This window comes from Pezoporus wallicus, unplaced genomic scaffold (assembly GCF_028554395.1).
Source record: "Pezoporus wallicus isolate ANWC-B61680 ecotype Strahan unplaced genomic scaffold, APGP_CSIRO_Pwel_v1 contig_9584, whole genome shotgun sequence".
NCBI classification, from domain to species: Eukaryota; Metazoa; Chordata; class Aves; order Psittaciformes; family Psittacidae; genus Pezoporus; species Pezoporus wallicus.
This window is the reverse complement of record NW_026640928.1, coordinates 556,886-582,091: the sequence shown is the minus strand read 5'-3', so window position 1 is coordinate 582,091 and position 25,206 is coordinate 556,886. Positions and strand designations below refer to the sequence as shown.

The 25,206-nt window shown below is 42.7% G+C and overlaps 1 protein-coding gene across 11 annotated transcripts in view; it reads left to right on the top strand.

Moving 5' to 3' along the window:
- ATXN2 (ataxin 2) overlaps window positions 1-23,703 on the top strand; it is a 51,231-nt gene extending 27,528 nt beyond the window's left edge. For 6 of the 11 annotated variants that reach the window (XM_057421323.1, XM_057421327.1, XM_057421319.1 and 3 more), the window contains 13 exons: window positions 548-736; window positions 1,425-1,532; window positions 2,403-2,473; window positions 3,161-3,468; window positions 3,943-4,006; window positions 4,118-4,270; window positions 4,781-4,847; window positions 6,916-7,100; window positions 7,683-7,815; window positions 12,109-12,162; window positions 17,527-17,672; window positions 18,513-18,740; window positions 22,121-23,033. In XM_057421323.1, the coding sequence (XP_057277306.1) occupies window positions 548-736; window positions 1,425-1,532; window positions 2,403-2,473; window positions 3,161-3,468; window positions 3,943-4,006; window positions 4,118-4,270; window positions 4,781-4,847; window positions 6,916-7,100; window positions 7,683-7,815; window positions 12,109-12,162; window positions 17,527-17,672; window positions 18,513-18,740; window positions 22,121-22,324 (1,910 nt within the window). In that variant the 3' untranslated portion in view covers window positions 22,325-23,033. Of the gene's footprint in view, window positions 1-547; window positions 737-1,424; window positions 1,533-2,402; window positions 2,474-3,160; window positions 3,469-3,942; window positions 4,007-4,117; window positions 4,271-4,780; window positions 4,848-6,915; window positions 7,101-7,682; window positions 7,816-12,108; window positions 12,163-17,526; window positions 17,673-18,512; window positions 18,741-22,120; window positions 23,034-23,156 lie in introns of those variants that run through there. The other 5 variants (XM_057421320.1, XM_057421322.1, XM_057421325.1 and 2 more) reach the window with 5 other exon arrangements.
- Window positions 23,704-25,206: the final 1,503 nt, after the last annotated feature.

Here is a 25,206-nt window from a genome sequence, read left to right as displayed (position 1 = left end):
TGCGATGTAAAGCACGTAACTAGCCACGGTGGGGTGAGCAGGAGGTACAACTTACCATTCAAAGAATATACAGCTTCCCTCACTGCTTTACACAGGGGCAAAACCATACATCAAACCATCTTCGTTCAATAGGATATTGTTTTTCTTCCAGCTGGCAAACCTCCAAAAGAGGACGCTGTAAAATGGATGTGGGTTTTTTTCACCCCTTTTAAACGTTTTACAGCTGTTTGTGTGGAGACCTGGCCACCTTTTTTGTGTTAATGTGAGCTGTTGGGGGCTGGGCAGAGAATATTGCAGTTTCATGGTGGCACTACAGGGCAGTGATGTGTATTAGGGGACAGTCTGCAGAATTAATTGCACCACTTATCTGCAATGCTGCATTGTAAGGAACTAGGAGATGAACCTGAAAGGTAAACAGGTTTTCAATTACTATATAATGCTTCACTAAGTATTTTAAAACATGTCGTTAGTGATTTATAAAGAAGCAAACTGCTGAGCAGATGAGGAAACTTAATCCTATAACTGTTTTTTCCCTGTTTGTTTCTAGTTCCGAGATTATCCCCTAAAACACACAGGCCTAGGTCTCCAAGGCAGAGCAGCACTCCCATGGGACCAGCTCTGCCTTCTCCTCAGCCTGGAACTATTCCCACTGAATCTGTTGCCATGCCTGTTCCAGCTGCCTCTCCTACACCTGCCAGCCCTGCATCCAACAGAGCAGTTACCCCTTCCAGTGAAGGTAAGTTACCCTTGCTGCTTGCAAATGCTCCTGTTCCTTACTCCCTGACAAAGAATGTGCGTCTGCAAGAGCAGAGCTGCTTCCTAAATGATAGGAAAACTTTTCATGCATTTGATTTCACTGTGTAGCAAGTTCCCCTTTTGTCATGATGCTAGCTTTAAACTAAGGTTGGAGAAAAGCTTTTTGGTAAGTCTGTATGCTTGATTTCTTCTGCTCTTTTAGGAGAATGGGCTTATAGGTGTTTGACTTGAATTGAGGATTATATTTTTTCTTCAAACTGAGTTCCTGGCTGTTTAAAGAAACATGGGATGCTGGTTTCAAGGAATATTCTGGACACAGCAGAAGGAAGGGGAATAATCTAAAGACTCAAGAGCACAGTCAAGATGTCTGAGAACTCTAATCATTCCAGCACTGTCTAATGGACTAGTGAAAATAGTCCACTCTCAGTTTATAGTTCATTTCCCAGCCTAGTTAAGGCTCTGTGTATGATGGGAGGGATGTGTTTGACAGGGACTTCTTCAGCTTAAAGGCAGTAGAGTGGGAAGGAGGGAGGATAACCCTCCAGACCCCAGTGTTTTCTTTTGTAAGCTAAAATGGTTAAATCTCAGTTCTGTTGTCTCTCTTGCTGTCTCTCTTTGGTTAGTTTGAGTTGTGTGTAAGTGAATAACTTTGGTAATTTCTTTCCTAGCTAAAGATACTAGGCTTCAAGACCAGAGGCAAAATTCAGCAACTGGAAACAAGGAGAATATAAAGCCAAGTGAGACTTCTCCTAGTTTTTCTAAACCTGAAAACAAAGGTTTGTATCAAGCTTTCAACTATTCTTGTGTAATATAGGAATTCCACCCACTAAACCTGCTGTACTGACTGCTTTAGTTAGCATTTTGAGGAAGACTTGGAGGCAGTCTGACTGGGGTGTTCTACATCGAGAGCTTGGTCATGCAGGTGTGAAGTGGCAGGCCTGCAATTTTACGTGGTGTTCTTGACTCATTTTATCAACACAGTATAGAGATGCTCATGTGGATGGTGGGCTTTCTTTTCCTCTGGTGGTTCGTTTTGCTGCTCACAAAGCTGGTTTTTAGCTGTCTGGACTAAATGAGTGTTTCTGCTTAGAGCTGTACTCCTGAGCATCATGGTCAGCATAGGTTTTGTAGCTGTGCTTCTTCCTATTATGCCTTAAATTTGTCCCTCTCTGCAGCATCATTTGTTCATTTAGTTCTCCAAAACATCTTTTCATGCTGAAATTAGAATCATAAAATCATTTAGGTTGAAAAAGACCTTTAAGATCAAGTCCAGCTCTAAACCTGACCATGTTCAGCGTTTGCCTTTACTTGCTATGATCTGAAACTCTGGTCTGTTAATGTTCTGAGGGTTTTGCTGCATGCTGCTTTGTGTTCAGCTGAGTTCTGCAGTCCCTGCACCTCAGGGCTTCTGTCTTGGTGCAACGCATTAGAACTACAGATATGCCAGTTATGTAATGCTGTGGTTTCAGCAGTGTATTTTTGTGTGCTCATACACGTAGTTCATGGAATTACAGCAAGTTACAGATGAAGTGATAACACTTTCATTTTTAGGTGTGAAACGTTTTTGCAAAATCAGTAATGTGTACGTGTTGTGTATCAGTCCTGTATTAGAAATGCCTGGACAATGTTGGTCTTATATTTGGCAGGTGTATCTCCAATTGTTTCAGAACATAGAAAACAGATTGATGATTTAAAGAAATTTAAGAATGACTTTAGGGTAAGTCTCTCTGTGTGTTAACTTACTGATGTTAACTCGTGTGCATCCAGACTATTTTAATGAACTGAATAAACTGCATGTGTTAACAGGAGAACAGGTCTTCACCACTTGAGCTTCATTTATGAAAACAGAAGAATTCATGCTAGATACTATAAAATCGATGCTGACTCTTGCTAGTAGAATTGCCTAATACATGTGAATGTGCATATTGACTGTACACTGAAAACAGTACTTGAAGCCTGTTTGATTATTAGGTGCAAATAATTATCACATTTAAACTCCGTGTGGAAGAGCTGTTTGAAAATTAAGTAAAGGGATTTGCTGAGGCAAATTGAAAATGGTTATATTGGTTTATTAAATCAGGTTGGCTTTTCAAGTGTTACTGTTAAATCACATGGGGATGAGTCCAGAGGTTTCTCTTAAGCTTTCCTGTCACTCCCTAATCAACATATAGGTCATTTGAGTAGCTGAATAGCTTCTTTCACAGTGTAGGCTTAACACATCATCCTGCTTCATAGATTTCTTTTCTAGTAGAGATGGAAATGTATGCTTTAAAAGGTCATTTCCAGATGATTGAGGCCTGTGGGACTGTGGTTTACTCTGTGTATGTGATAGCATTGGGTTTGTCTCTCCCTAGTTTTGCATATCAATTTACTGAATATATTCCTTGGGGTTCTTCCTTTTCAGTTACAGTCGAGTTCCTCTTCAGATGCAGTGGATCAGCTGCTAAACAAAACCCGAGAAGGTGAAAAAGCGAGAGATGTAGTTAAAGAAAAGACAGAATCAACCCCTAAAGAATCTATCATAGAAACTGGCAGTAATACTAACTCTAATGGTGGCAGTAGCAAACCTAATAGTCCAAGTATTTCTCCTTCAATAAGTAATAGTTCTGAGCAAAAGCGAGGGCCTGAGGTAACTTCACAAGGTGTACAGACATCTGGGCCTGGAAGTAAACAAGATAAAGAGGATAAAGAGGAGAAGAAAGATACTTCTGAGTGAGTAATTATGCCTTTTAGAATAAGCACATCTGTTATTAGCATTTAGCCATTTGTGGATAAAGCTGTGATGAATGTGTAATATCTTACTGTTTATATACTGATACCAGTACTCTCTGTTACACAGAGAAGAGAACAGGTGAAGTGACTACTAAAAGTCATCTGATGAGTCAGTGGCAGAGCTGCATGTAGAACTCTTGATGCCTAATTCATATCTAAATGCTTATTTGAATGTTTTCCTGGCTCATGTGAGCTGTAGTATCAACAGCAGGAAAGCTTTCTTATGGATGAGTATAGTAATAGTGCTGTCACCAAGGGTGGCTTTTTGCATGCCATGTGTTGCTTGTCTTCTCAGAAATCTGACTCTCAGATGGAAATGAGGTTTTTTAATCTCTAAATTTTTAACCATTAGGGAGTTTTACAGATATGCTTATAGAAGAATAATGCTGAATGTCATTTTTTTGTTATGTTTAGGCAAGTTAGAAAATCAACACTTAATCCTAATGCAAAAGAGTTCAACCCTCGATCTTTTGCTCAAGTAAGTTACTTGATACTGTTTATTGTTGCTTTTGAGTAGAGCTTTCTAAGTAAAACTTGTACTTGGAGGGTAATCAAACTAATCTTATGCCTCGTTGAACTCTGTTTGTAGCCGAAACCTTCTACTACACCAACCTCCCCTCGTCCACAAGCTCAGCCTAGCCCCTCCATGGTGGGTCATCAGCAGCCAACCCCAGTGTACACGCAGCCCGTTTGTTTTGCACCAAATATGATGTACCCGGTTCCAGTGAGTCCAGGCGTGCAGGTAAGATACAAGCTTACACTTCTCAGATGGGTGTCAGCAAGTCGAGGACACTTAGGAGATCCAAGTTAAAACAGGGAGATGGTACAGCTTATAATACTCTTGTAAATACGGGCACAGTTGCATTGTTGTTAAGTTTTAGCTAGACTTCCTCCCCTTCCTCCAAGCTCTCTTAAATTTTAAGCAACTGTTTCTTCCAGCTGGGTCCCACTGGTTTCTGGTCATTGTAGGGATTACTAAAATAACAAATCTAACTGTTATAAAGCAGACTGGTTTAGTACATTGAAGCAGCAGTAGTAGCATGACTTAAGTGGTTGTTGCAAACCATATGCCCTTAGTTGTTTGTACACACAGATTAATCACGGTGAGCCAAGAAAATACCCTATGTTAGACAGAGTTCACTAAACCATGTAACATAACCGAGTAAAACACATCAAAGCTGAGTGGGGCCCCCACCCTGACACACATTCACTTTTGGAAGGCATATCACAGCTTCACCTCCTTCTGTTTCAGCCTTTGTATCCAATTCCCATGACGCCCATGCCAGTGAACCAAGCCAAGACATATAGAGCAGGTAAAGGTGAGAATAATACTGCCTGTTTGGTTCTTAGTCTGCATGCAGCATGAATACATTACAGATGTTTATGTGTTTTCAAATCTGTGTTAATTTGCTTTCAATTGCTATTTTAAATGCTATTTTTAATAAAGAGAAGTAAGTGGAAAATCTAGATAAACTAATTCAGCCAAAACATGCTAAGTTGGAGTAATGGGGAGTTGCTTAGTTTGGAATCTGATTTGTCAAACAGGCAAATGTCTCTCTCACTTGGAATGTTAGGGTAAGGTGATCATTTCCTGTATTTCATAAACATCATGGGTTTGTGTAAAGGGAACCTTTCTGCACCAGTTTTCTCCACTGATTTACAGCAGAGCCCTCAGTAGTGCTTTAGTAGAGGGGGTTGTTGTGGTCAACAAGCAAAATCAGTGTTTCTTCAGAAAGAGTTCATGCTTCAGAGTATAGAGAGAAATTCAGAGTAAGAGGGAGATACTTCAGAAAGAGTATGTGATGCTGCTCTTCTGGAAGGAGCTTACTGCTGGTTCCAGTTTGTTCCTTTGCATTCCTTCTGCAACACTGAACAGCTGGACTAACAATGCCATGGTTTTAAGAAGTGACACCTGTGGCTGTGGAGGGGAGAACATGTGTGGTGAGATGCACTCTCTTCTGGGCAGTGCAGTGAAGAAGCAGAAAAATGCTGGTCTTGTTTTGATAGTCGTTTTTCACATAATGCTCTGATTCTACACAGTGCATGCTTTCTTGCAGTTTTATACAGTGGGTTGTGATGATAGGTTCCAGTGCTGCAGCTCCAGTCACTGGAGGAGGAAATTGTTTAAAAGAGCAGTTCTGCTGTGTGGAAATAAACAAGTAGCCTTTATGAATGGAGGGAAGACAAAACCCCACAATGTAATTCTGTTTTAAACCACACTAACTTCACTGTGGTCTGACCAGGAAATCTTCTGGTTGGTGACACTGATTGTTTTAATCAGAGATATGTTGCTGGGTACCCACTTGCTGCATGAGGCTGCTCTCCTGTTCTGAATTCCTTTCTCAAGTTCCATTAGTTTTGGATATCCATCCTGTGTGCAGCACAGTCCTGACGGAGCTGCATGGGTTGAAGGTCAGGGCCTTTACGCTGTTCCAGTTCCATCCTGTATTTACTCTTCTCTGTTGTTGATTTTCAGTGTAAATACAGTCATCACTGAGGGAATTTACTGACATCTTCAACATTTCCCTCCTTGCCTCTCTCTAAGGGCTCTGTCTACATTGCGCACTGCAGTGGAGTTCACAGGTGCTTGGGTTAGCATAGTTATTAGTTGCAGTCTCGCTGCAGCAAGCTGGAGCTCACCTTGAACTCTCATGCCCTATTGCTTAGTAGGCTGAATTAGTTTGTGCTCAGTGCCTGGCTGCTGTGGTTTGGTTGATTGTCTTACCAGGATAGCCCAGGTGGTCCCACACTACAGCGCTCTGCTCTCTTACTCTTTCTTTCCTCTAATTATTCCTACTCCTTTTCTTCTTGTAGGTTGATTTGTCCCCTTCAGTGTTGACTGTGACCTAAAAGTTGCTTTCTGCTATCCTGAGGGGTAGCACAGAGCTTAAAAGATGTGAATAGCTCAGACTGTGGCTGTGTGGAGACCTTCATTCTGCTCTCCTCAGCCATAAGCACAAGCAATTTTAACAGACTCAGATTTCCAGTTGATGGAACAGTTGCTGAGTAGTTCCCATAGAGGGTGAATTAAGCCTTTTGAAGGGGACAGGATCAAATTTGAATAACGTAGGTATGCTGATATAACCTTTCTCTTCTCTACTTATTCTTGACAGTCCTTCTCTCCCGCCACCTTTGTTCCTTCCTTCACAAAAAGAGCAGGCCTGGGTTTGTGCATGTATACACGGCTCAGAGGCGGTGATGAAAATCAGATGTTTGTTGGAGGAGCTCCTTTTCATGCTGTTCCTTTTTCATAGAGCTCTATTATGTGGTTAAAGCTGAGGCAAGGGTGTTCCACTTGGTCACAGTGACATTGTAATGTAAAACCCTTCAGGAAGATGGTCATTCATTGTCCTGTGTTTCTAATATGAAGCACTGTTTGCTTTGTAGTACCAAATATGCCACAGCAACGGCAAGACCAACATCATCAGAGCACCATGATGCATCCTGCCTCAGCAGCAGGCCCTCCAATTGTAGCTACGCCACCTGCTTATTCAACACAATATGTTGCATATAGTCCCCAACAGTTTCCTAATCAGCCTCTTGTGCAGCATGTGCCACATTACCAATCTCAGGTAAGAGTCCTTTCACTCTACGTGGTAAGTCAAACCAGAAGTAATTAAATGGCTCAGTCCTAAGTTGTCTTCAGTCATAAGAAGTCGCTTAGAGCAGTTTCTGTGTTCTGATGGTGTCATGGTGTGCTTCAAAGCCTGTAACAGACTGTAAGGTCAGTTTAGAAGTTGGCATTTATTACTGATCCTACCTTTTTAGCTCTTTCCAGGTCAAGGCCAGGACAGCTCCTAGTTAGGTGTTCTAAAAACAAACAATTCGGTGTACTGCTCTTACTTCAAAAGCTTTGAAATAGACATGATTGGATAAATACAGAATTAGATGCATAAGTTTAGTACATAATTCGAGTAGCAAAAGTCAGATATGCCAGTGGGTTTTGGTACTTTCTAGCCCACTGCAGAAAATACCCTTTAATTTTTAGGAACAACTGGGATAATGGTGCTAGTATGAAATCTGTAGTTTGCTCTGTATTTTAGTAAGGCTAAGCTATTGCTATTACTGTTTCTAAGTACATACTTGTTCAGATGACAGTAGGTTCTTTGTAATAGCCCTCCAATTAACTGTTTTCTTCTTTCTCTTGACTGCAGCATCCTCATGTTTATAGCCCTGTAATACAGGGCAACGCTAGAATGATGGCACCACCAACACACGCACAGCCTGGTTTAGTATCTTCTTCTGCAACACAGTATGGTGCGCATGAACAGACGCATGCTATGTATGGTAGGAAACGTTTTGTGTTATATGTAACTTTTTAAGTTCTTAACGTTGTGCAGGGATGTATTTAATCTCAAGCTTCAAACATGGGTATCATTCAGATTACACCAGTAGATGTGGTTTATATTTCATAAGATGATGAGCAGAGAGCATTGAAAACTGAGCCACCGGGTTAAAATGAAAACTCAAGTATGCTGATTTCAGTAGGATGCCAGTGACCAAGATGAAATTTCAACCTGGGAGCTGCTAAAGAATATCTGCCGAAAGAAGTTTGTTCAAGTTCCCTTGATGCTCTTGACACAACATCCCTTGATTGTTTCTTGATTATAATTAGGACTTGTTTTATTGCAAGGCTATGACCTCAGTTTCAAAACTTGACTTTAGTTCTGACAACTAGTGAAATGCTGTCCTTATACTACTAGCATTATTAACAGTATGAACACTGCTGTTTAAGCAAAATAAAACATGTGTTGCTTACCTTTCTTTTTTTTGGTAAGTCAAGGATATATGAAACAGCTCATGTATTGCTCTGACTTTGACAGTTATTCTCCAGCATTACCAGATGGGCGTATTTCACATACAGTGAAGTGCTGAAAATGTGGGTTACCTTGTTACAGAGTAAAATGTGAAAGAACTTCTAAAGCATTATAAATGTATGATAAATCAATGCCCAGTTTGGAGGAAAAAACCTCACTGCAAAACATGCTATTGAAAGAGGTAGAATCAAGGTTGCTAGAAGGCTTGGAAATTGTCATAAAATGTCAAAACAGCAGATGGTCTCTTGAAAACATGGCATTTCAATACTTGTTATAGCATCTGAAGAAGCCTTTTATTGGGTCACGTATATTATTGACTTAGATTCTAATAAAAGATTTTCTGTACCTTTAGACATCTTTGTATGTGTTCCAGTGCTTAGTTTTACACTGCTGCTTAATGGAAGTCCATGATGTGTCGTGAAAACTTACAAAGGCTGAGAATCTGAAGTTTAGTGTGGAATTAATCCTGATTTTAAAAAGTCTGTGTCTTGCCCATCTGAAAACATCCTGTCAGATCTCGGCAGTGGGATGGTAATAGAGCTGAGAAGCCAAACTGAGAGAGAGAAACCTTTTCTGACACTTGGAGGAAGAACATTTCAGCTCATTTGCGCTGAAGCTGAAATGGAAGTTACTTGGTAGAGATTAAGTCTTTCACAGGTCCTTGCTAATTGTGTAACTTTGATCTTTTCTACTCTTGTGCTTGAGGTGTCCATGTAAACAGATCTTCTTTTTCATTAGATTAAATAGAGTGAATGATCAAAGGCTTTCAGACCTTTATTGGTGAAAACTCTCCTCTCAAATCCTAATGAAAATAAAAACCAAACATGAGATAATCTGAGATACGGTTCAGAATGGTTGCATGTGACTTCCTAGCAATTTCTCATTGTGCACCATCCTTTTCTTCTGTAGCCAGTGGGTTCTACAGCATTGAAGTACAAGCCCAGTACCCTTGGTTGGCTTTGATCTGTAGATGTCTGTATAGTTTTATCACTGATACCCTCATTTACAACTGTTAGATCTCATTTCTGTGTTGGTTTTGCAGCTTGTCTGTTGTAGGTATGTGACTACCTACCAGTGCAAACAACTAAGTTGGGTCAAACTCGAATTCTTTGGTATTTTCTGCCATGTAATTAAATACTACGTTTCCAAGAGCACCTAATTTAACAGAAGTTGCATGTCCTCCTGTGTTCTTTCAAATAGCTACTTGGTGACTCTTCTAAGTGTTCTCCAACCTTCCCAGTAAATGATCAAGTGCTTGAAATTCTTGTTATTGAAACCGTTCAACGCAGCTGGATCATGAACTCCATATGAGACACTTTTAAGAGTATGTTCTTGCCATGTGCAGATGTGTTTATTGCCTGGTGAGCATGAATTGGCTCAAATGTGCCCTTAACCTACAAGGTTTACAGTTAGCTACACACGAGCTGACTTCTGATGTAGTGCAGCACTGTCTCAATTCAGCCTTTTGCAAGTCTTCCATGTGCTGAGTACTTGAAGACCTTGCCTGTATGGATTGTGTTTCCTCCAAATGTGTCCATCTGTAACAGATGCACTTCAGCTTCCATTTATCAATATGTGAACTCTTGGGGAAAGCATAGAAATGCCTGAGGTGATAAATATAAGCTGCTTGTGGAGTACACTGCTAAAGAACAACGTGCTGGAATCATTCACATCTGATTGAGTGACTGTAAGAACGTATCCATAACTTATGTTCTGTATTTTGGGAATCTTAAGTTTGCCCACAGTATGTTTGGCCTCAGAATACCAATGCACTTTGATTCTGGTCCTCTTCTAAACGTAATCTGAGAGAATAACAACTTCCTGAGGAGCAACAACCACTGCTTTTGATTTCTGGAGCACTTGCTCCAACAAGTTCTCAGATTTCCTTTTGGCTCTTTAAAATTGGTGTTTGATTTTAAAAATATGTATTATTTATGGTTAAATTCATTTTTGCCCCCACTGATACCAGGATTCTGTGGGCTATAACTGCCCCTTTATCCTTCAAGGTGCTAGTGCTTTCTTTGAGACGACTCTTGGAACGTTCCCCTTTTTTCCTGCATGTGTGGTAGAAGAGGTCTGCAAGGACAACATTACTGAGACCTGGGGGTTGGGGGGCACTGCTTATGGAGCATTCTTAAAGGTGTGAAATGTTTTCTGGTGAGACCTGAAACTCCCATCTCCACCCATGGTTTGGGACAAGTTGCAAGTCTGTGGCAAGCAGTTACAGCCTGCCAGCGAAGAGAAATGCCTGTTGATCCATTGAGTGAACTGCCCTCACTGCCAGAGTTTGGGTTTTGTTTTCCTTCCTGTCCTGGCGAGAGATAGCTGAATCCAAAACACATGCTGTGACCTACACTTGTTGATAAGCACTCTTCCACTTTAAAGAAAAAGTATTTTTTGTCTAATGCTGTTTAATGGGATATTTCTGCACTTCTGGGATTTCCTTGCCAGTCGTTACAGTGTCCTGCTTCTGTTTGACAACCCGCTGTTGACAAGAGCTCAAGAGAAGCAGAGGAGCGTGGTCACCAATAGACCCACCTAAACCTGTGATGGAGGAGTGTATAAACCATTGGGTTTTCCCCCTCAAAACACAGTTGGGAAGGACAGTATTCAAGCATCTATTTTCCCATCTACCAGCCAGGTGCTAAACACATCTAATTACACACTTCAGCTTGTAACTTCTGGAGACGTGAGCCACTTAGATGTCCTTACCAAGGAGAGCTTGAAACGCAGGCACTGCTGAAGCAGAGCAGTACACGCACCTTTAACAGCCATACTCACATACCTGGCCATGGAATTGTTGTTCTCACCCTACCTAACTGCATGTTGATTTCAGAATGTATTGTCTGTCTCAGAAGTGTCGGCTCTGTGTGGTCTCCCTGATACCAATGTCCTTGGGCTGGAGTCTGTTGGCCATGGTTTGCAGTTTGACTCCGTGGTCTGTGTTGCACAAACACCCAAACTTGTCTTGTGCTGTTAGGAGAAAATGTGGGTGTCTCAGCAGAGGGTGGATATGTTCGTTCCTGTGACAATGACCTTGTGTTAGTTTTACCGTGTAGCTGAATTGCCTGTGTTTTCAGATAACTGGAGTCCTCTGGAAAGCTTACCTTTTGTGTTTAAAACCAAACTTGGGTAAAACCAGACCTTGGTTTTATACAGATGCATTCCCTGTTTTTTGTGCTCTCATTCCTGTCCCCATTCTCCCTTCCCCTTTCCCCTTCTGCATATGTTTTACTGGTCTGGTGTTGTCTCTAACTTTTATCTGGTTTCTGTCTCAGCAGTAGAGTTAATTCTATTACCCTGATAGTACAATGGTGGATATAATATAAGCCTCAGAGGATTCTCCAGGGACTAAGAGTGAACCAGTCACCAAAGGTGTCTTGGAACTGTTAAGAATGACAGTGATCTAGCTGAAAAAGCAGGGGGCCAATTTCTGTTTTAGTGTGATGACATTTTAACCTTCTTATTACAGTGGACTGTAATAGACCATTAATTGACATAAAGTTGATTTTTGTGTGACGTAAGAACTGAAGACCTCAGTGTCACAGTTAAGGAAGGCTTGCTTGAGACTTGTGTTGTTTCATCTCCACTCCTTTGTAAAACTAAATATCCACCTCTGATAGCACCTAAGTAAATAAAAATATCTGCATGGTTCTACAAGCTTAAAAAAGAAAACCTTAAAGCATTGACACTGACCTTTCCAGAAGACGGGAAGTATGCACGTGGCAAGAGGCTAATTTACCTTTCTATTTCCCAAATTCAGCATGTCCCAAAATACCATACAGCAAGGAGACAGGCCCTTCTTTCTACTTTGCCAGTGAGTTGGGTTTTTTGTACTAATTTTGATTGTACAGAAAAAGCACTTTCTAAAGAACAGATGTTAAAGGAATGGGACGTGTTGAGGGAACAAGTTTCCTTGCACCAAACCAGTGTGTGGAAAACTCAGGAAGGTTCCTTTCAATGGACAGGGGCGTGAAGCAGATTGATACAAGCACAGGAGGCTGATTTGTTGGCTTTTAAAATTGGTTTTGCATGTTGAATAATCTGACTTTACTACCCAGCCTTTTCATCCACAACCCAAAGTGAGCACTGCATGTGGATGGCCTTTCCTTAAAACGTGACTGAACTGCCTCACTCCCTTCCTTTCATGGCTCAAATGGGGTTTTTAAAACTTCACAAGTTATTCATCTTCCTAAAAGGAGAAGTGTCTTGTGCCTCATCTCTTTAAAACGCTGTGGCTCAAGTTCAGAGCCCCAGGGAGGAAATAACTTGAGTTGCAGCTGAGGTGAAGGAAGCTTTCTGTAGAGTTGCTTTGGAAGGAGAGCTGTGAGCAATGTACTTTGTCTTTATTGTAACAAGAGTGAGTAGATGAGGGCTCCTTGCATCAGATGCTTCCTCCTTGGCCGATGAACAGTATCTGTTACCTGGCTCCAGCACTCCTGTGTGGTGGTTCCTACATCAGTGTGAGCACTGGGAGAGGTGCAGATGTCCTCCACGCTCATGGTACGCCACAGCTAACACGGCCTTCAGTTACGTACGTATACTGGGAAAGGCAGATTAACTGATACCCACTGCCTTGTCTGTTGGTGTTCATCGTGGCACTTTGAGGAAGCTGGGGTTTGGGGGTGTCGTTGCAGGATGAGCTGTCGCTGTCACCCGAAACACGGGAAAGGAGGACTTGCAGTTTCAGGGTACTTCCGTGCTTGCTCCTGTCCTGCAGTGAGACTTGTTGCTGTGTGTGTCTGCAAGTCCATGCAGCCCATGCCAGGCACTCTCCTGGGGGTTTTTGAGTTAGCTCATGCAAGAGGGATGTGAGAAATACCACTTGTTCTCCAAAAATCTCTTCTGGAACAGACTCCCTGTGGTTCTTGTACAGCCCTGGTTCTGCGTGAGCTGGTGTTGGAGGATGCTGACCTGTCCTGTTTTCATGCCTCTTGGTTTGGTGCACTGAAATAACTTTACTAAGCTCGTTCCTTTCATGAGTAATCTTTTAAGTGGAGTCCACTCTACCTGTGTAAAATGACTTCTTGAAATGTTTGTGTTATGAAAGAAACATTTGCTATTTCTTTGCTTCCTACCATTCAGGTCTTTTAAATGTAGTTATCCTCACCATCTTACTGGGTCTGGCAATAGTTTTGAAGTTTGTTCACTGGTCAGTTCTTGAAAATAGGCTCTTCAGTGCATCTTTGGACGATGACCAACGATGACCAGCATTGGCACCATTGAAATTTCCTACCAGGGCAAGCACAAAATTACAGGATATGGGTTTTGGTTTTTTTTTGTATCTACCCTCGTAGCTGGGAGTTCTGCTTGATTTCTGCTGCTCTGACCTCTTTTGATTTCAGCTCCTTCTGTGGGTTTGATGGCTGCCTGCTCCTTGTTTGCCTCTCAGAGAAATGGGTTGCACTTTTGTAGAGTTGAATTCAGTAATTCAGTCCATCTGATGTTTCTGCTCACTTCATTACCCAGTCACTTTCCTTCACTGTCTACCCCTGCCAGGTTGGTGCAGTTGAATAGTTCATGGTAGGAAACAGCTTGATCAAAAAGATGCTAAAGTGAAGCAGATTATTAGCCCAGGGAGTATTTTAGGGGGAGAGGGAGTTTAAGGCAGAAAGGGTGAGAAAAACAGTGTGTTTGTACTGGAGTGAGCTGAGGCTACTTGCAGCAAGGAGATACACAGAGCTGTTTTGTCCTTTCCTAGAGCTTTCTCAGCACTTTCTTGGATACTAGATGGCCATTTGGAAAATGTCCAAAGCACTAAGAATTGGGAGAAAATGTTGGATAATTGGTGATTTATTGTGGTTTTTCTTCACCTCCTGTCTTACCTTGTTTGCTCTCTGATACGTGGAGTGAGCTGGTGTGATGAGCAGGCGAAAATCCTTGACATGAGTCACAGTGAAAGTGCTTTAGTTGCAGCTAAGCAGGTGAATTTCTCATGGCTGTTTTGCAAGGCTTCTTTCACAGGCTTGCTAGTCTCATAGAGCTCACTGGCTTGTCACGAACTATTAATTGCACTAGCTCAACGTGGAAACCCTTTTACATCCCTGGAGTTGAAGTTTGAACCCTGCTTCTGAGCTAACAAAGATCCGTGCATGTATTTCAGACTTGCTGCCACTCGCCCTGAACCCTGCTTCATTTGTATGCAGTCTCAGTCCAGGATTTAGATAAGTGTCCAAATACCATTTTTTGAAAGGCACTTTTAATGCTACTATTAAAACATGATTTGCAGCAGCATCTGAAGTAGTTTTAACCAAACTTGCAGAGTTTATTGGAGTAATTTGTTAAGGAGAAAATGGGGGAGAGGAGAAGCTAAGGAAATAAAAATGCCTCAGTGTAAAATACCCGGTATTTCCAGTGCGAAGCTATAGATAAAAGATGTTAAAAGGTTATGGAAGAGCTGCTTTCTGACAAAACCTTCATCCTCCCCCTGCTTCTGTATCTGTTCTTTAGGGTACTATTCCTAGGTTTAAGTGGTTTCTTAAGAGGGAAGTTCTTTGTGAAGTTTTATTGTATAATGTATCTGTTTCACAGTAACTCAGTTTATTATTCTCTCGGCTATGAAGACGTGAAGGATGAATTGCAGGAATGGTTGAGGAGAGCACTGCATTATTTCAGTGGCTCTTAACAAGGAATGTGGCAGGATGTGGGGAGCCTTGAATATCTTACAACTTGGAATTAAATTTTCATATACATTTTAAAGCCTCTTGAATGGAGTCGAAGTCAATTTGTAGTCAGGCATGCCAGCGCTGTGGCTGAGGCAGTGGGATGAGAGCTGAGGAAGATTGCTGGTAGCAGTGCCCTTTGGCAAGCAAGTCAATCCCTCTCTGCATTTATTTCTATTACTTCGGCAGAGGTAATAACTTCTGGCCTTCTGCAGAGTGTGGATAATAACGAGGTTGAGAAATTTGCCTGCTCTGGGAAACCAAAAACTTCATGCTGTAAAAATGATCAGTGTGTCCATTGATGATCTTCACACAGTCATTGTAAGGAGCAGTGTTCGAAAGCCAGACTGAAGCGTGGTGGGGATGCTGCTGCAAAATTAGTTTTAGTAGTGATATATATATATATATATAAAGCCTTTTCTTGCATTTGAAAGCTTAACAAAGTGCTGTGGAAGAAAATATTGGTGGTTTTGACAATATGCATAGAAAACACTAAGATGTTTTCAAACACTTCTCAGAGGTGCTCGTGGTGTATGAGTATGTGCACTCGTGCTTAAGTACACTTACATGCTCATGCATATGTATGTTACTATCACCTCCAGACTGTAGGAGTTTAGGGATACAAATATCTATGAAGTTCATCTGCGTTAATAGCCTGAAACTGCAGTGCACATCACTGTTGGACCATTTGCTCAGTGAAGACTTAATGGAGCTTTCAAGACAGCAGGGCGGGATTAAGTGAAATGTGGTAGGCAGTTGTTTCCTAAAGGAGAGACTTTCATAATGGCCTGGGAGAGGAATCTCAGTTAGGCAAAAAGATGCTGTCTGGATGTATTCTGGCAAGTCTGATTGTTAGAAGTAGCATTTGTATGCTTAATAGCAAGCCAAACTGGAGGAAAACAAGTATTTGCACAGGGTAGTATTGTGTCAGGGCTGGTTAATGGAGCACAGTAGGGTTGCTGTCTTTTTGAGACTTGCTTTTGCTGAACAGTATCGTGCTTTCAGATGCAGCTCCATCTTTGTCCATTTTCTCCACCCATCTTGCCTTTCATCCTTTCTATGCAGTCAGGCAGTTGTGTGTATTCATGAACTCGGAGGCCAGCACAGTGACACTCTTCAGGAGCTGCAGCAACCAGTTCCTTGTGAAAGGGAGATAAACCACACCTCACTAGCTGTGAATACACCAGGCAGATGGCTGCAGCGTAACTCAAGGTTTCTCCCTATGCCCTGCTTTTCAAGTTTATTTACTAGGGGAAGGAAACACCACTTGAAAACCCATTGCTGCTAAAGGTATGCAACAGACAGGCACTGCATTGGCTATCAAGTTCTCGTCTAATACACGCCCCATTAAATAAGCTGTAACCCAGTAGTAAGCAGTAATTAGATTCAGTCACAACTACAAAAAGAAATAAAGAAGAGTAGCAGGAGCAGGTTGATAGTTTGCTTGGACTGTTTTGTCAGTAAAACCAGCCTCTGTCTTGGCAAGCTGTAACATAGGAGAGGGTAGCGTGCATTGTCACGTGCAGAAGTGTAGTTGCAAACTGGTTGTTGCAGAAGATCTAAAAGCAGTGGGGGGAACAGGCAAAGCATCTTCATTTCCTTAGGGCCTTGCTGTCTGGTTGCATGTTTTGTGTTTAAAGGAAGGCTTGCTATCAGTATGGCTTTTCATACTTAGATTCCCTCAAGGAAAAAACCCTAAACTACCTAACGTGGCCCGTTTCGAAGCAGAACAGAGCAGGGCTCTTCAAGGAGGAGCTTGTTGATGTTAGTTTGTTGTTGGAGACTGGTATGGCTGTAGCGACAGATGTGCGTTTACTGGTGTGAAAGTTCTGTGGTGTTATTCCTTTTTTATTTGCTACTGTTTCAAGGAATTAAGGATTTCATAGAATGTGAAGATCCAGACCAGGCTTTAATTGGCCTTGAGGGGAAAGGCAAGATACGTTATTGTAGTACAAGATACTGGCTTCAGCAAAACTTTGATGCTCAAGCAGCCTCAGTTTTCTCAGCTGTTCTTGTATATACTGTGTGTCCCTGTAGCTCTTCTACATGCAGTGCATATACTTTACACTGACTGTACTGTGAGCAAGTTCCAGAAGAGTAGCATGGTGAGGTTAGCCAGGTATAAGGCCAAAGAATTTTTTGGATGGTGGAAATAAAAATGGCTTGTAAGACCTTTGAAAAGTCTGCTTCAGGAAAAACTAAATTGTATGAAAACGATGAATTTGATATTTTAAACGAAACCAAAATGCTGCTTTGTTCTGTGTAGTATCTGTTACATTGTCAAACTAGGGAAGATGCACTGTCTAATTATGGTTATTTATAGACTTTCCTGCAAAACCAAACTACACAAAAGGTAAGAACTCAGCTATTTGCAAGATAAATACTTTTTATAGAAGGGGGAGGGAATATATTTACAGTATTTATAGTTTGAGCTGTAGTGCAACCTTCAAGTGCAGATGGTAGCTTGATGAGATGCATGTCATGTATCTGTTGCTAAATGTTTTTCTCTTTCATCCTAGTTTCCACTGGCTCACTTGCTCAGCAGTATGCCCACCCTAATGCTACCCTGCATCCGCATCCTCCGCATCCTCAGCCTTCTGCCACACCAACTGGCCAGCAGCAAAGCCAACATGCTGGAAGCCACCCTGCTCCTAGCCCCGTGCAGGTAATTGAGGGAGTGAATGTTTTTGCATTGTGTTTGACATGCTCTGCTGGAAGGTATTGCATCTGATGCTTGGCATTGATATATTGATTTATTTGAGAGGAGAAATGGTAGGAAACAAACTGCCTGTGACAGATCGCATGGGGGACTTGTCTAAATTCCCCTCTATTTTCTGAAGGATGGAAATAGAGCTGTATAATGTAATCTTTCTCTGCTTGCAGTGGCAAGGTGATTATCTTATAATGTAGTTTTCTTAGATAAGCCAGCAGGGAAACTCATGGAAGTCCTTTTTCCTTAGTAAGGACTAACATCGTAGAGTCCAAGCATCCATTTCTCCCCGTTCGCAGGGGCTGAGGCATAGCTTGTTTCTGTGTTAACGATTAAGGAGGGATCAGAGTTCTGTCAGAGCTTTAATACGAGTGGGGTTACAATGGGAAACAGCAGATCAATGCTAAGAATTGTTTGCTTGTATTTTGTCAAAGACAAGCAGCTGAAAACGAAACAGTCCTTGTGATAGTGCTGCATGCCTGAGTTACCTACTGGTAGTGACTTTGGGCTGCTGAGTGCAAATCTGAAGTACATCCAGCTCCGTGGTGGCAGGTTCTCCTTGGTTTTACCTGGCAGTGTAGGTTCTATTTCCCAGATTTGTGCTTACATGACTTCCTAGTGCAAGGAGAAAGTGAGCCTGGTGGATTTGAGATGAGTTTCCACATGCCCATAGATGTGGTGACCCTTTTGCCACTTTTGAGAGCGGTTGTGCAGACCTTTCTTACTGTAGTTAACAGAACAGATGTGTCTCGCTTCTGGAGCATCAGCTAAACCATCTTCTGTCTTTCTTTGCAGCATCATCAGCACCAGGCTGCTCAGGCACTCCACCTGGCAAACCCACAGCAGCAGTCGGCAATTTACCACGCAGGTCTAGCTCCAACCCCACCTTCCATGACGCCAGGCTCCAATACGCAGTCTCCACAAAATAGTTTTCCTACAGCACAACAAACAGTCTTCACCATTCATCCCTCCCATGTTCAACCTGCATATACCAATCCGCCACACATGGCCCATGTCCCCCAGGTAAACACAGTTTAACAACCTTCAAGACTAAATGTCTTAATGCCACAAAAGTTAGGACAGTCGGGCCTGCTGAAGTGATTTCCATTCTGTCACCTCTCAGCACAGACTACCTGTTGTGTTATTTAGGTTTTCTGTCTGTACATTGCCTTTTATTTAGAATTTTACAAGAGATTTGGACCTCAGCTTCCAACACCCAGTGCATCTACAACTGTAGTTTAATGAAGACACCTTAAGCTGGCACTGCTACTGAAAGAAATTGAGCTCTCTTCCCAGTACTCGGCTCCCATCCCTGCCCTGCCCCACCATTCTGCTCACAGAACTCTTTGGCCATGCAGCAAACCAGACTGGGGACATGATTCACCTGAAGTGTGCCTCCCCTGCCCCCATTTTAGGCTGTTCCTCAGTCAGATCAGTTCACTACTCAGGTTCACTGCATGAGCACAGGAAGAGCTGGCATACAGAAAGGTTGGAGGTGAGAGCTTGAGCGGAGGAAGGCTGAATTGCTGCTTTTGGTGGCAGTTTTAGGCTCTGCATTGTAGTCAAATATATACAGGTACATCCAGTAAAGGATGTAACACAGGATTTCTAGGGAATAGCAAGGCACTGCAATGGGAGATAGGTGAGATTCAGTTCAGATGACTGCAAGACAATCCTTGCTGAAAGAGAAAACAGTGTGTGCCTCCATGTGTGTGTGTGTGTGTGCGCGTGTATGTCTGTGTGTGGTTCTAAACGACCTGCTTAGGCAGAAGATCCCTGGTATTTGTTGGGCAACCTAGCGACAGTCCTTGCTTCAGGATCAGAAACCCACTTCTCTAAACTGCTCCCTTGTGGTCAACTCACTGAAAAAAAACCCTGGATTTTGGGAAGGGAAGCACGTGATTGATTAATAAAGAGCTCTGCGTAAAGCAGCCTTACAAAGATTTTCTTTGTATCTAAATCTCATGGATTTAGTGTGCTTTGTCAAGGAATGACAGTTAATTGGGAATTTGCCTGCACAATTTCTTCTTCAGACCAAGTACTTGGTCTTCTCATACAGGTTAACAATAGTTTGGGATATCATGACTAACTGTAATTAGGGAGGTTAGTCTAATAGGTGTCCCGTCCCTTGCAGAATTCTGATCAGGTCTTTGCTTTGGTCCCTTCATTAAGCCAATGAACTACTAGTTATTTAGGAATTGTTTTACTGATGTTGAGTTTTGAGCTTTTTTATTCTGTTGGGCTTTTAATATCTCTGCTTCTTTACTCTGGGAGGATAAGGAGGGTGTCCACACTTGACTACTCTTGCCCTGTCCTCCCAGGCTATGGTTTCTGCCAGGAACAAGATTTCTTTCTCTGCTCTGGTGTGATGACACTGGTGTGAATGCCTAGATTGTAGGAGCTTCTCGGGGTGCCCTGCATGCAAACCTTGGGAAGGGTCTTTGCTGCAAGCTCCTGGGTTAGTGGCATGTTCAGTGCTGTGCCTTGCAACATGAAACATGTTGGTTTCAAGGTCAGCTTAGAGGTACGCATCACGGCCAGGCCCGTGCCTGCGCTACGGATGTGACCATTGCCTTCCTTTCTGTGTGCCAAGCACTTAATAAGCAAAACTTGCTAAAGCAAATCAGATGCAACTTTTAGTCTGTTCAGTCAGGATTTTTAGCAATGCCTGCTAAAAGGAATGCCTGCCTCCCCCTGGGTTTTTGACTTACGCAGTCTCTTCTGCTGTAGTTTTCATAGGATGAAAACTACGATCTATCCTCCATGAGATTGACCCCAAACTAACTGACTTTATCAAACAAAGTGGCTTCCTCAGACATCTCTAGTGAAGGAACAACTACAGTTGTGTTAAGAAATTTTAGATGCATGTAATTATTCCATGGTGGGGAAACTAATCACTGGATTTAATAGTTCCTTAGCAGCCTCATTTCCAACTTCCGAACACCACTCTGAACTACCATGTGGTAGGAATCTCAGTCAGGCTAACACAGGGGATGGGTTGAATGTCCCTTTAAGTGAACAGATGAATCTGGAGCTGTTAGATATCTCACTTGAGAAACAGTACTTTAAAATTCATTAGAGTCCTGTCAGCTGCCAATTTGCAAAGCGTTTTGAGCCACAGCAGAACACTTTCCTCCAATGTGTGTATCGAATGCAGCTGCTATATGAATAGCTGCTTTATAACGATGGCTGCTATAATAGCATGTTTGTCAAAGGAAAAATGGTGCTGATCCTGAAAGGTATTTCTGTTTCACAGCCTTATCTTCTAAGCCTTTTTTAGAGCAAGAGTGAGATTTGAATTGCAGTTCCTGCCTTTAAAGGCTTCTTGAGTGCTACTAGTCCAGCGCAAGTCTGATAAAGAGTTTGAGGAATGTCTGTGATGAGTCAAGTAACCCTTTTTGTCTTGAAGAAATAAAATTGTAGCCACCACCCTGCTATCTGTCTTTACTGGCATGTGAAACTTGGGAGACTGCGGTTCCTGCCCCGTGGTGCTCTGTTGATGGGATATGGTAGAAGGACAAAGCAAGCCTTAGATAATAAATGCTTCCCCCGCCCACCCCCAGGAGAAAACCCCCTGAGAGCTCTAAGAGTTCCTTAATGTTTTGTGCTTTTAAGAAACTAGTGTTTACTAGCTTTTAAAACCAGAAACTTGATGACCTCTAGAGTCCTAGTCTGAGCTAAAGAAGCCAGCTGACAAGTTACTGAACTTGTTTGCCAGGAGGTGATCAGCCATCCTAAAGAGTAATCTCTTTTTTCCTCTGAGACTTAACTCTGATTGCTTTAGATTACACAAGGACTTTAACTGTGATGAGCTTAACTGGAAACAGAACAAAGCTGCCCTAACAGTATAAAGGGATTAAATCATCTTAGAAGGACTGCTTCGATGAACGATAACGTGGGCACAGGTCACTGGAGAGAGTGGTTTCCAGGGCAGGGAGCCACCAAAGAATGTGGAGTTGTGCAATGAGGAAGGGATGCCAGACTCCCAGCGCGTGTGAAGTTCGTGTCTGTACCCGTCGCATTCTCTGCGTAGGAAGTGCTTTGATCCAGGTTAACTAACAGAAACAGTGTTGAAGATTTGCTGCTGAGGTTTTGTTTGTTTGGGTGTGTTTTGGTTTTGACCCCGCTGTTTAATGCTGGCACTTTCTCCCAGCGCTCACTGTCCAAATGGCTAAAATTAAGACTGTGACTCGGAGCCAGCAGTAAAGATTTAAGCCCTTTTTTTGTTGTTGTTTTGTTATTATTTTTTGTGTTAAGATCTCTGACTTAATCCCTGTCGCTAATCTAGTTAAAATGGAGTAAATCTCCAGCTTTACTGCTACAGCTGGAGAAAAACTTGACAGTCATGTGGCCAGGAGTGATGCCTCCTTGTGACCATTATACTAAAGAGCTCTTTGTTTCAGGCTCATGTACAGTCAGGAATGGTTCCTTCTCACCCAACTGCCCATGCTCCAATGATGCTAATGACGACACAGCCACCTGGTGGTCCCCAAGCCGCCATCGCTCAAAGTGCACTACAGCCCATTCCAGTCTCGACAACAACACATTTCCCCTATATGACGCACCCTTCAGGTGAGGAGTGTGTGCCCGGGAGACCTGCACCGTAACTGAGCCAGGTCGTAGTAGTGAAAAGAACTGTTAGAAACCAGATGTGGGGAAAAAGGAACAACAAACAAAAACCAACCTTAAAGATGTCCTGGTAGAGTGCTGAAGGCAGACTGCGTTTGCGTTTGTGCATTGCCAACCCAAATGTGAGCCTAGATAAGCGTTACGAGATGCAGCTAATTGAGCAAAGACTTCTCTACTCCAGCTAGAGAGAAGCTAACTCTGCAGACGCTGTGGGATGAGTTCTTCCAGGTTTTGCCATGGTTTGGCCGTGGGGGATGGACTGTCTGTGTAGCCTGTTTATAATGCTCTGAGCTTTTATTAAATGCAAAGGGATCGGCCGTGAGGATGCGAGTGAAAACGTTGCTTGGGGGTAGAGCTGTTAGACTGAATAAAGTGACAGCTGAAGTCTAGCCTTTAATTCAGAGTAACGTTCTGCAGCTTTACTTTTCTGGGGGAAGAGGAGGTGCTGAATGACTTCTTTCTGCTTTAAATTTAACCTTACCTTTAGGTTTCTTTCTTACTCATTTCCAAACAGCCTCTGAACTATTGTAGCAAAGTAGTTACCTTGCTCTTGTTTCTTGGGGGATGTGTGAGCAGAACAAAGCTGCTGTCTGCGGGGTTAGGTAGGGAAGCGAAACCATCCAAAGGACATCTTGCTATGCAGGGTTTTGTTTGGTTCTCTAATGTAAGACGAAAAGGAGAGCAAAACCAGAAAGGAAGCAAAGGAAAAGAGACAAAGTTGCGCTCAGTTGTTGTCCTGTGACCAACTTAATAGCAAACTGTTGTGTGGCTTGCCAATTTATTATTTACATTTGAACTTTTTTTTTACAGTACAAGCCCACCACCAACAGCAGTTGTAAGGCTCATCTGGAATAACTGAAAGGCTGGATACCTTTTGTAGGCCAAATACCCTCCTTCTACTGCTTCTGCCAACTGGAAGCACAGAAAACCTAGAATTTCATTTTATTTTGTTTAAAAAAAAAACAAACCAAACCATCACAAAAAAACAAAAAAAAAAAACAAAAAAACAAAACACAAAAAGGAAATTGATTTCTTGTAACATCCACTAGGAATGCTAACAGTTCATCTTGCAGTGGGAGAGATTCGGACTGAGTAGAGGCATGTAGGAACTTGTGGGCTATTCCATAATCCCATGCACTGTATCTTTTTGAGTCCTGCAAGTGCCCCAACTCTGCTTGCTGAAAACTGGAAGTTATTTATTTTTTAATGACCCTTCAAAGTTACGAACTCATCAGCTAGCGAAAGAAGTAACAAGAGTGATTCTTGCTGCTATTCTCACTAAAAATCAAGACTCGGAGATCCCTTTTACTTCTCACTAAACTTGAAACAGGTTCAGTAAAAAAAAAAAAGAGAAAAAGAGACAAAAAAAAAACCACCAACCCACCACCACCAAACCCCAGCATTCTAATCGTCAAACTGATGAGTTATTATTTATAAATCACGTTTGATGAGAGGATCACTATCGTGAGACAGTGATGTAACTTTTAAGTTAAGAAAAACTTTTACTTTGTAGATAATATAAAATAAAAACTTAAAAAAAAATTAAAAAATAAAAAAAGTTTTAAAAACTGACCTCGGCGTGCGTGTCGTGTGTGTTAGCTCTGCTTTGCCTTAACGCCTCCTGCAGCTTTCCAGCCCAAAGGGAGCGAGTGGTTTATGTAGAATTGTACAATAGTTAGGGTTGGAAAGGACCTTAAGATCATCCAGTTCCAATCCCACTGCCATGGGCAGGGACACTTCACACTAAACCATGGCACCCAAGGCTTCATCCAACCTGGCCTTGAACACTGCCAGGGATGGAGCATTCACAACCTCCCTGGGCAACCCATTCCAGTGCCTCAGCACCCTAACAGGAAAGAATTTCCTCCTTATATCCAATCTAAACTTCCCCTGTTTCAGTTTTAACCCATTACCCCTTGTCCTATCACTACAGTCTCTAATGAAGAGTCCCTCCCCAGCATCCCTATAGGCCCCCTTCAGACACTGGAAGCTGCTCTGAGGTCTCCACGCAGCTTCTCTTCTCCAGGCTGAACAGCCCCAACTTCCTCAGCCTGTCTTCATACAGGAGGTGCTCCAGTCCCTGAGCATCCTCGTGGCCTCCTCCGGACTTGGGTGGCATCAGGTAAGTTTGGCTGTTGTGCGTGTACCCCCCCATAGCACCGTATCCCTTGATATTTGACGTGCAGGGTGATGGAGGGTTTTGAGGTTCTGTGCAGGTTTCTTGTACTGGGATGGAGTCCCTAAAACCTCAGCTCTACACTGAAGATGTCGGAGCTGCGCCTTGGGGCTTAGGATGATAAAGTTACACAGGTCAGTGTTACTGCTGGAGAGGGGAGGAAATTGGGGTAAGCATTCCATAGGAAAATGGCTGGGAAAGGGGGTGGAAGGGGTTGGAGGACAGAGCTCTTTACCACCTCCTGCAGTAATGCACAGAGTAATTACAGCTGCTTCTAAAGCACTGTGGTGTTTCTCACTGATGTGTGCAGTTCCATCCTATGTTGGTGAGCCCAAAGATAATGGAATCCCAGCCTGGTTTGGGTTGGAAGGGACCTCAAAGCTCCTCCAGCTCCAGCCCCTGCCACGGGCAGGGACCCTTCCACTGGAGCAGCTTGCTCCAAGCCCCTGTGTCCAACCTGGCCTTGAGCACTGCCAGGGATGGGGCAGCCACAGCTTCTCTGGGCACCCTGTGCCAGCGCCTCAGCACCCTCACAGGGAAGAGCTTCTGCCTAAGAGCTCATCTCAGTCTCCCCTCTGGCAGGTTAAAGCCATTCCCCTTGGCCTGTCCCTGCAGGCCCTTGTCCAAAGCCCCTCTCCAGGTTTCCTGGAGCCCCTTTAGGCACTGGGAAGTGATGCTGGTTAA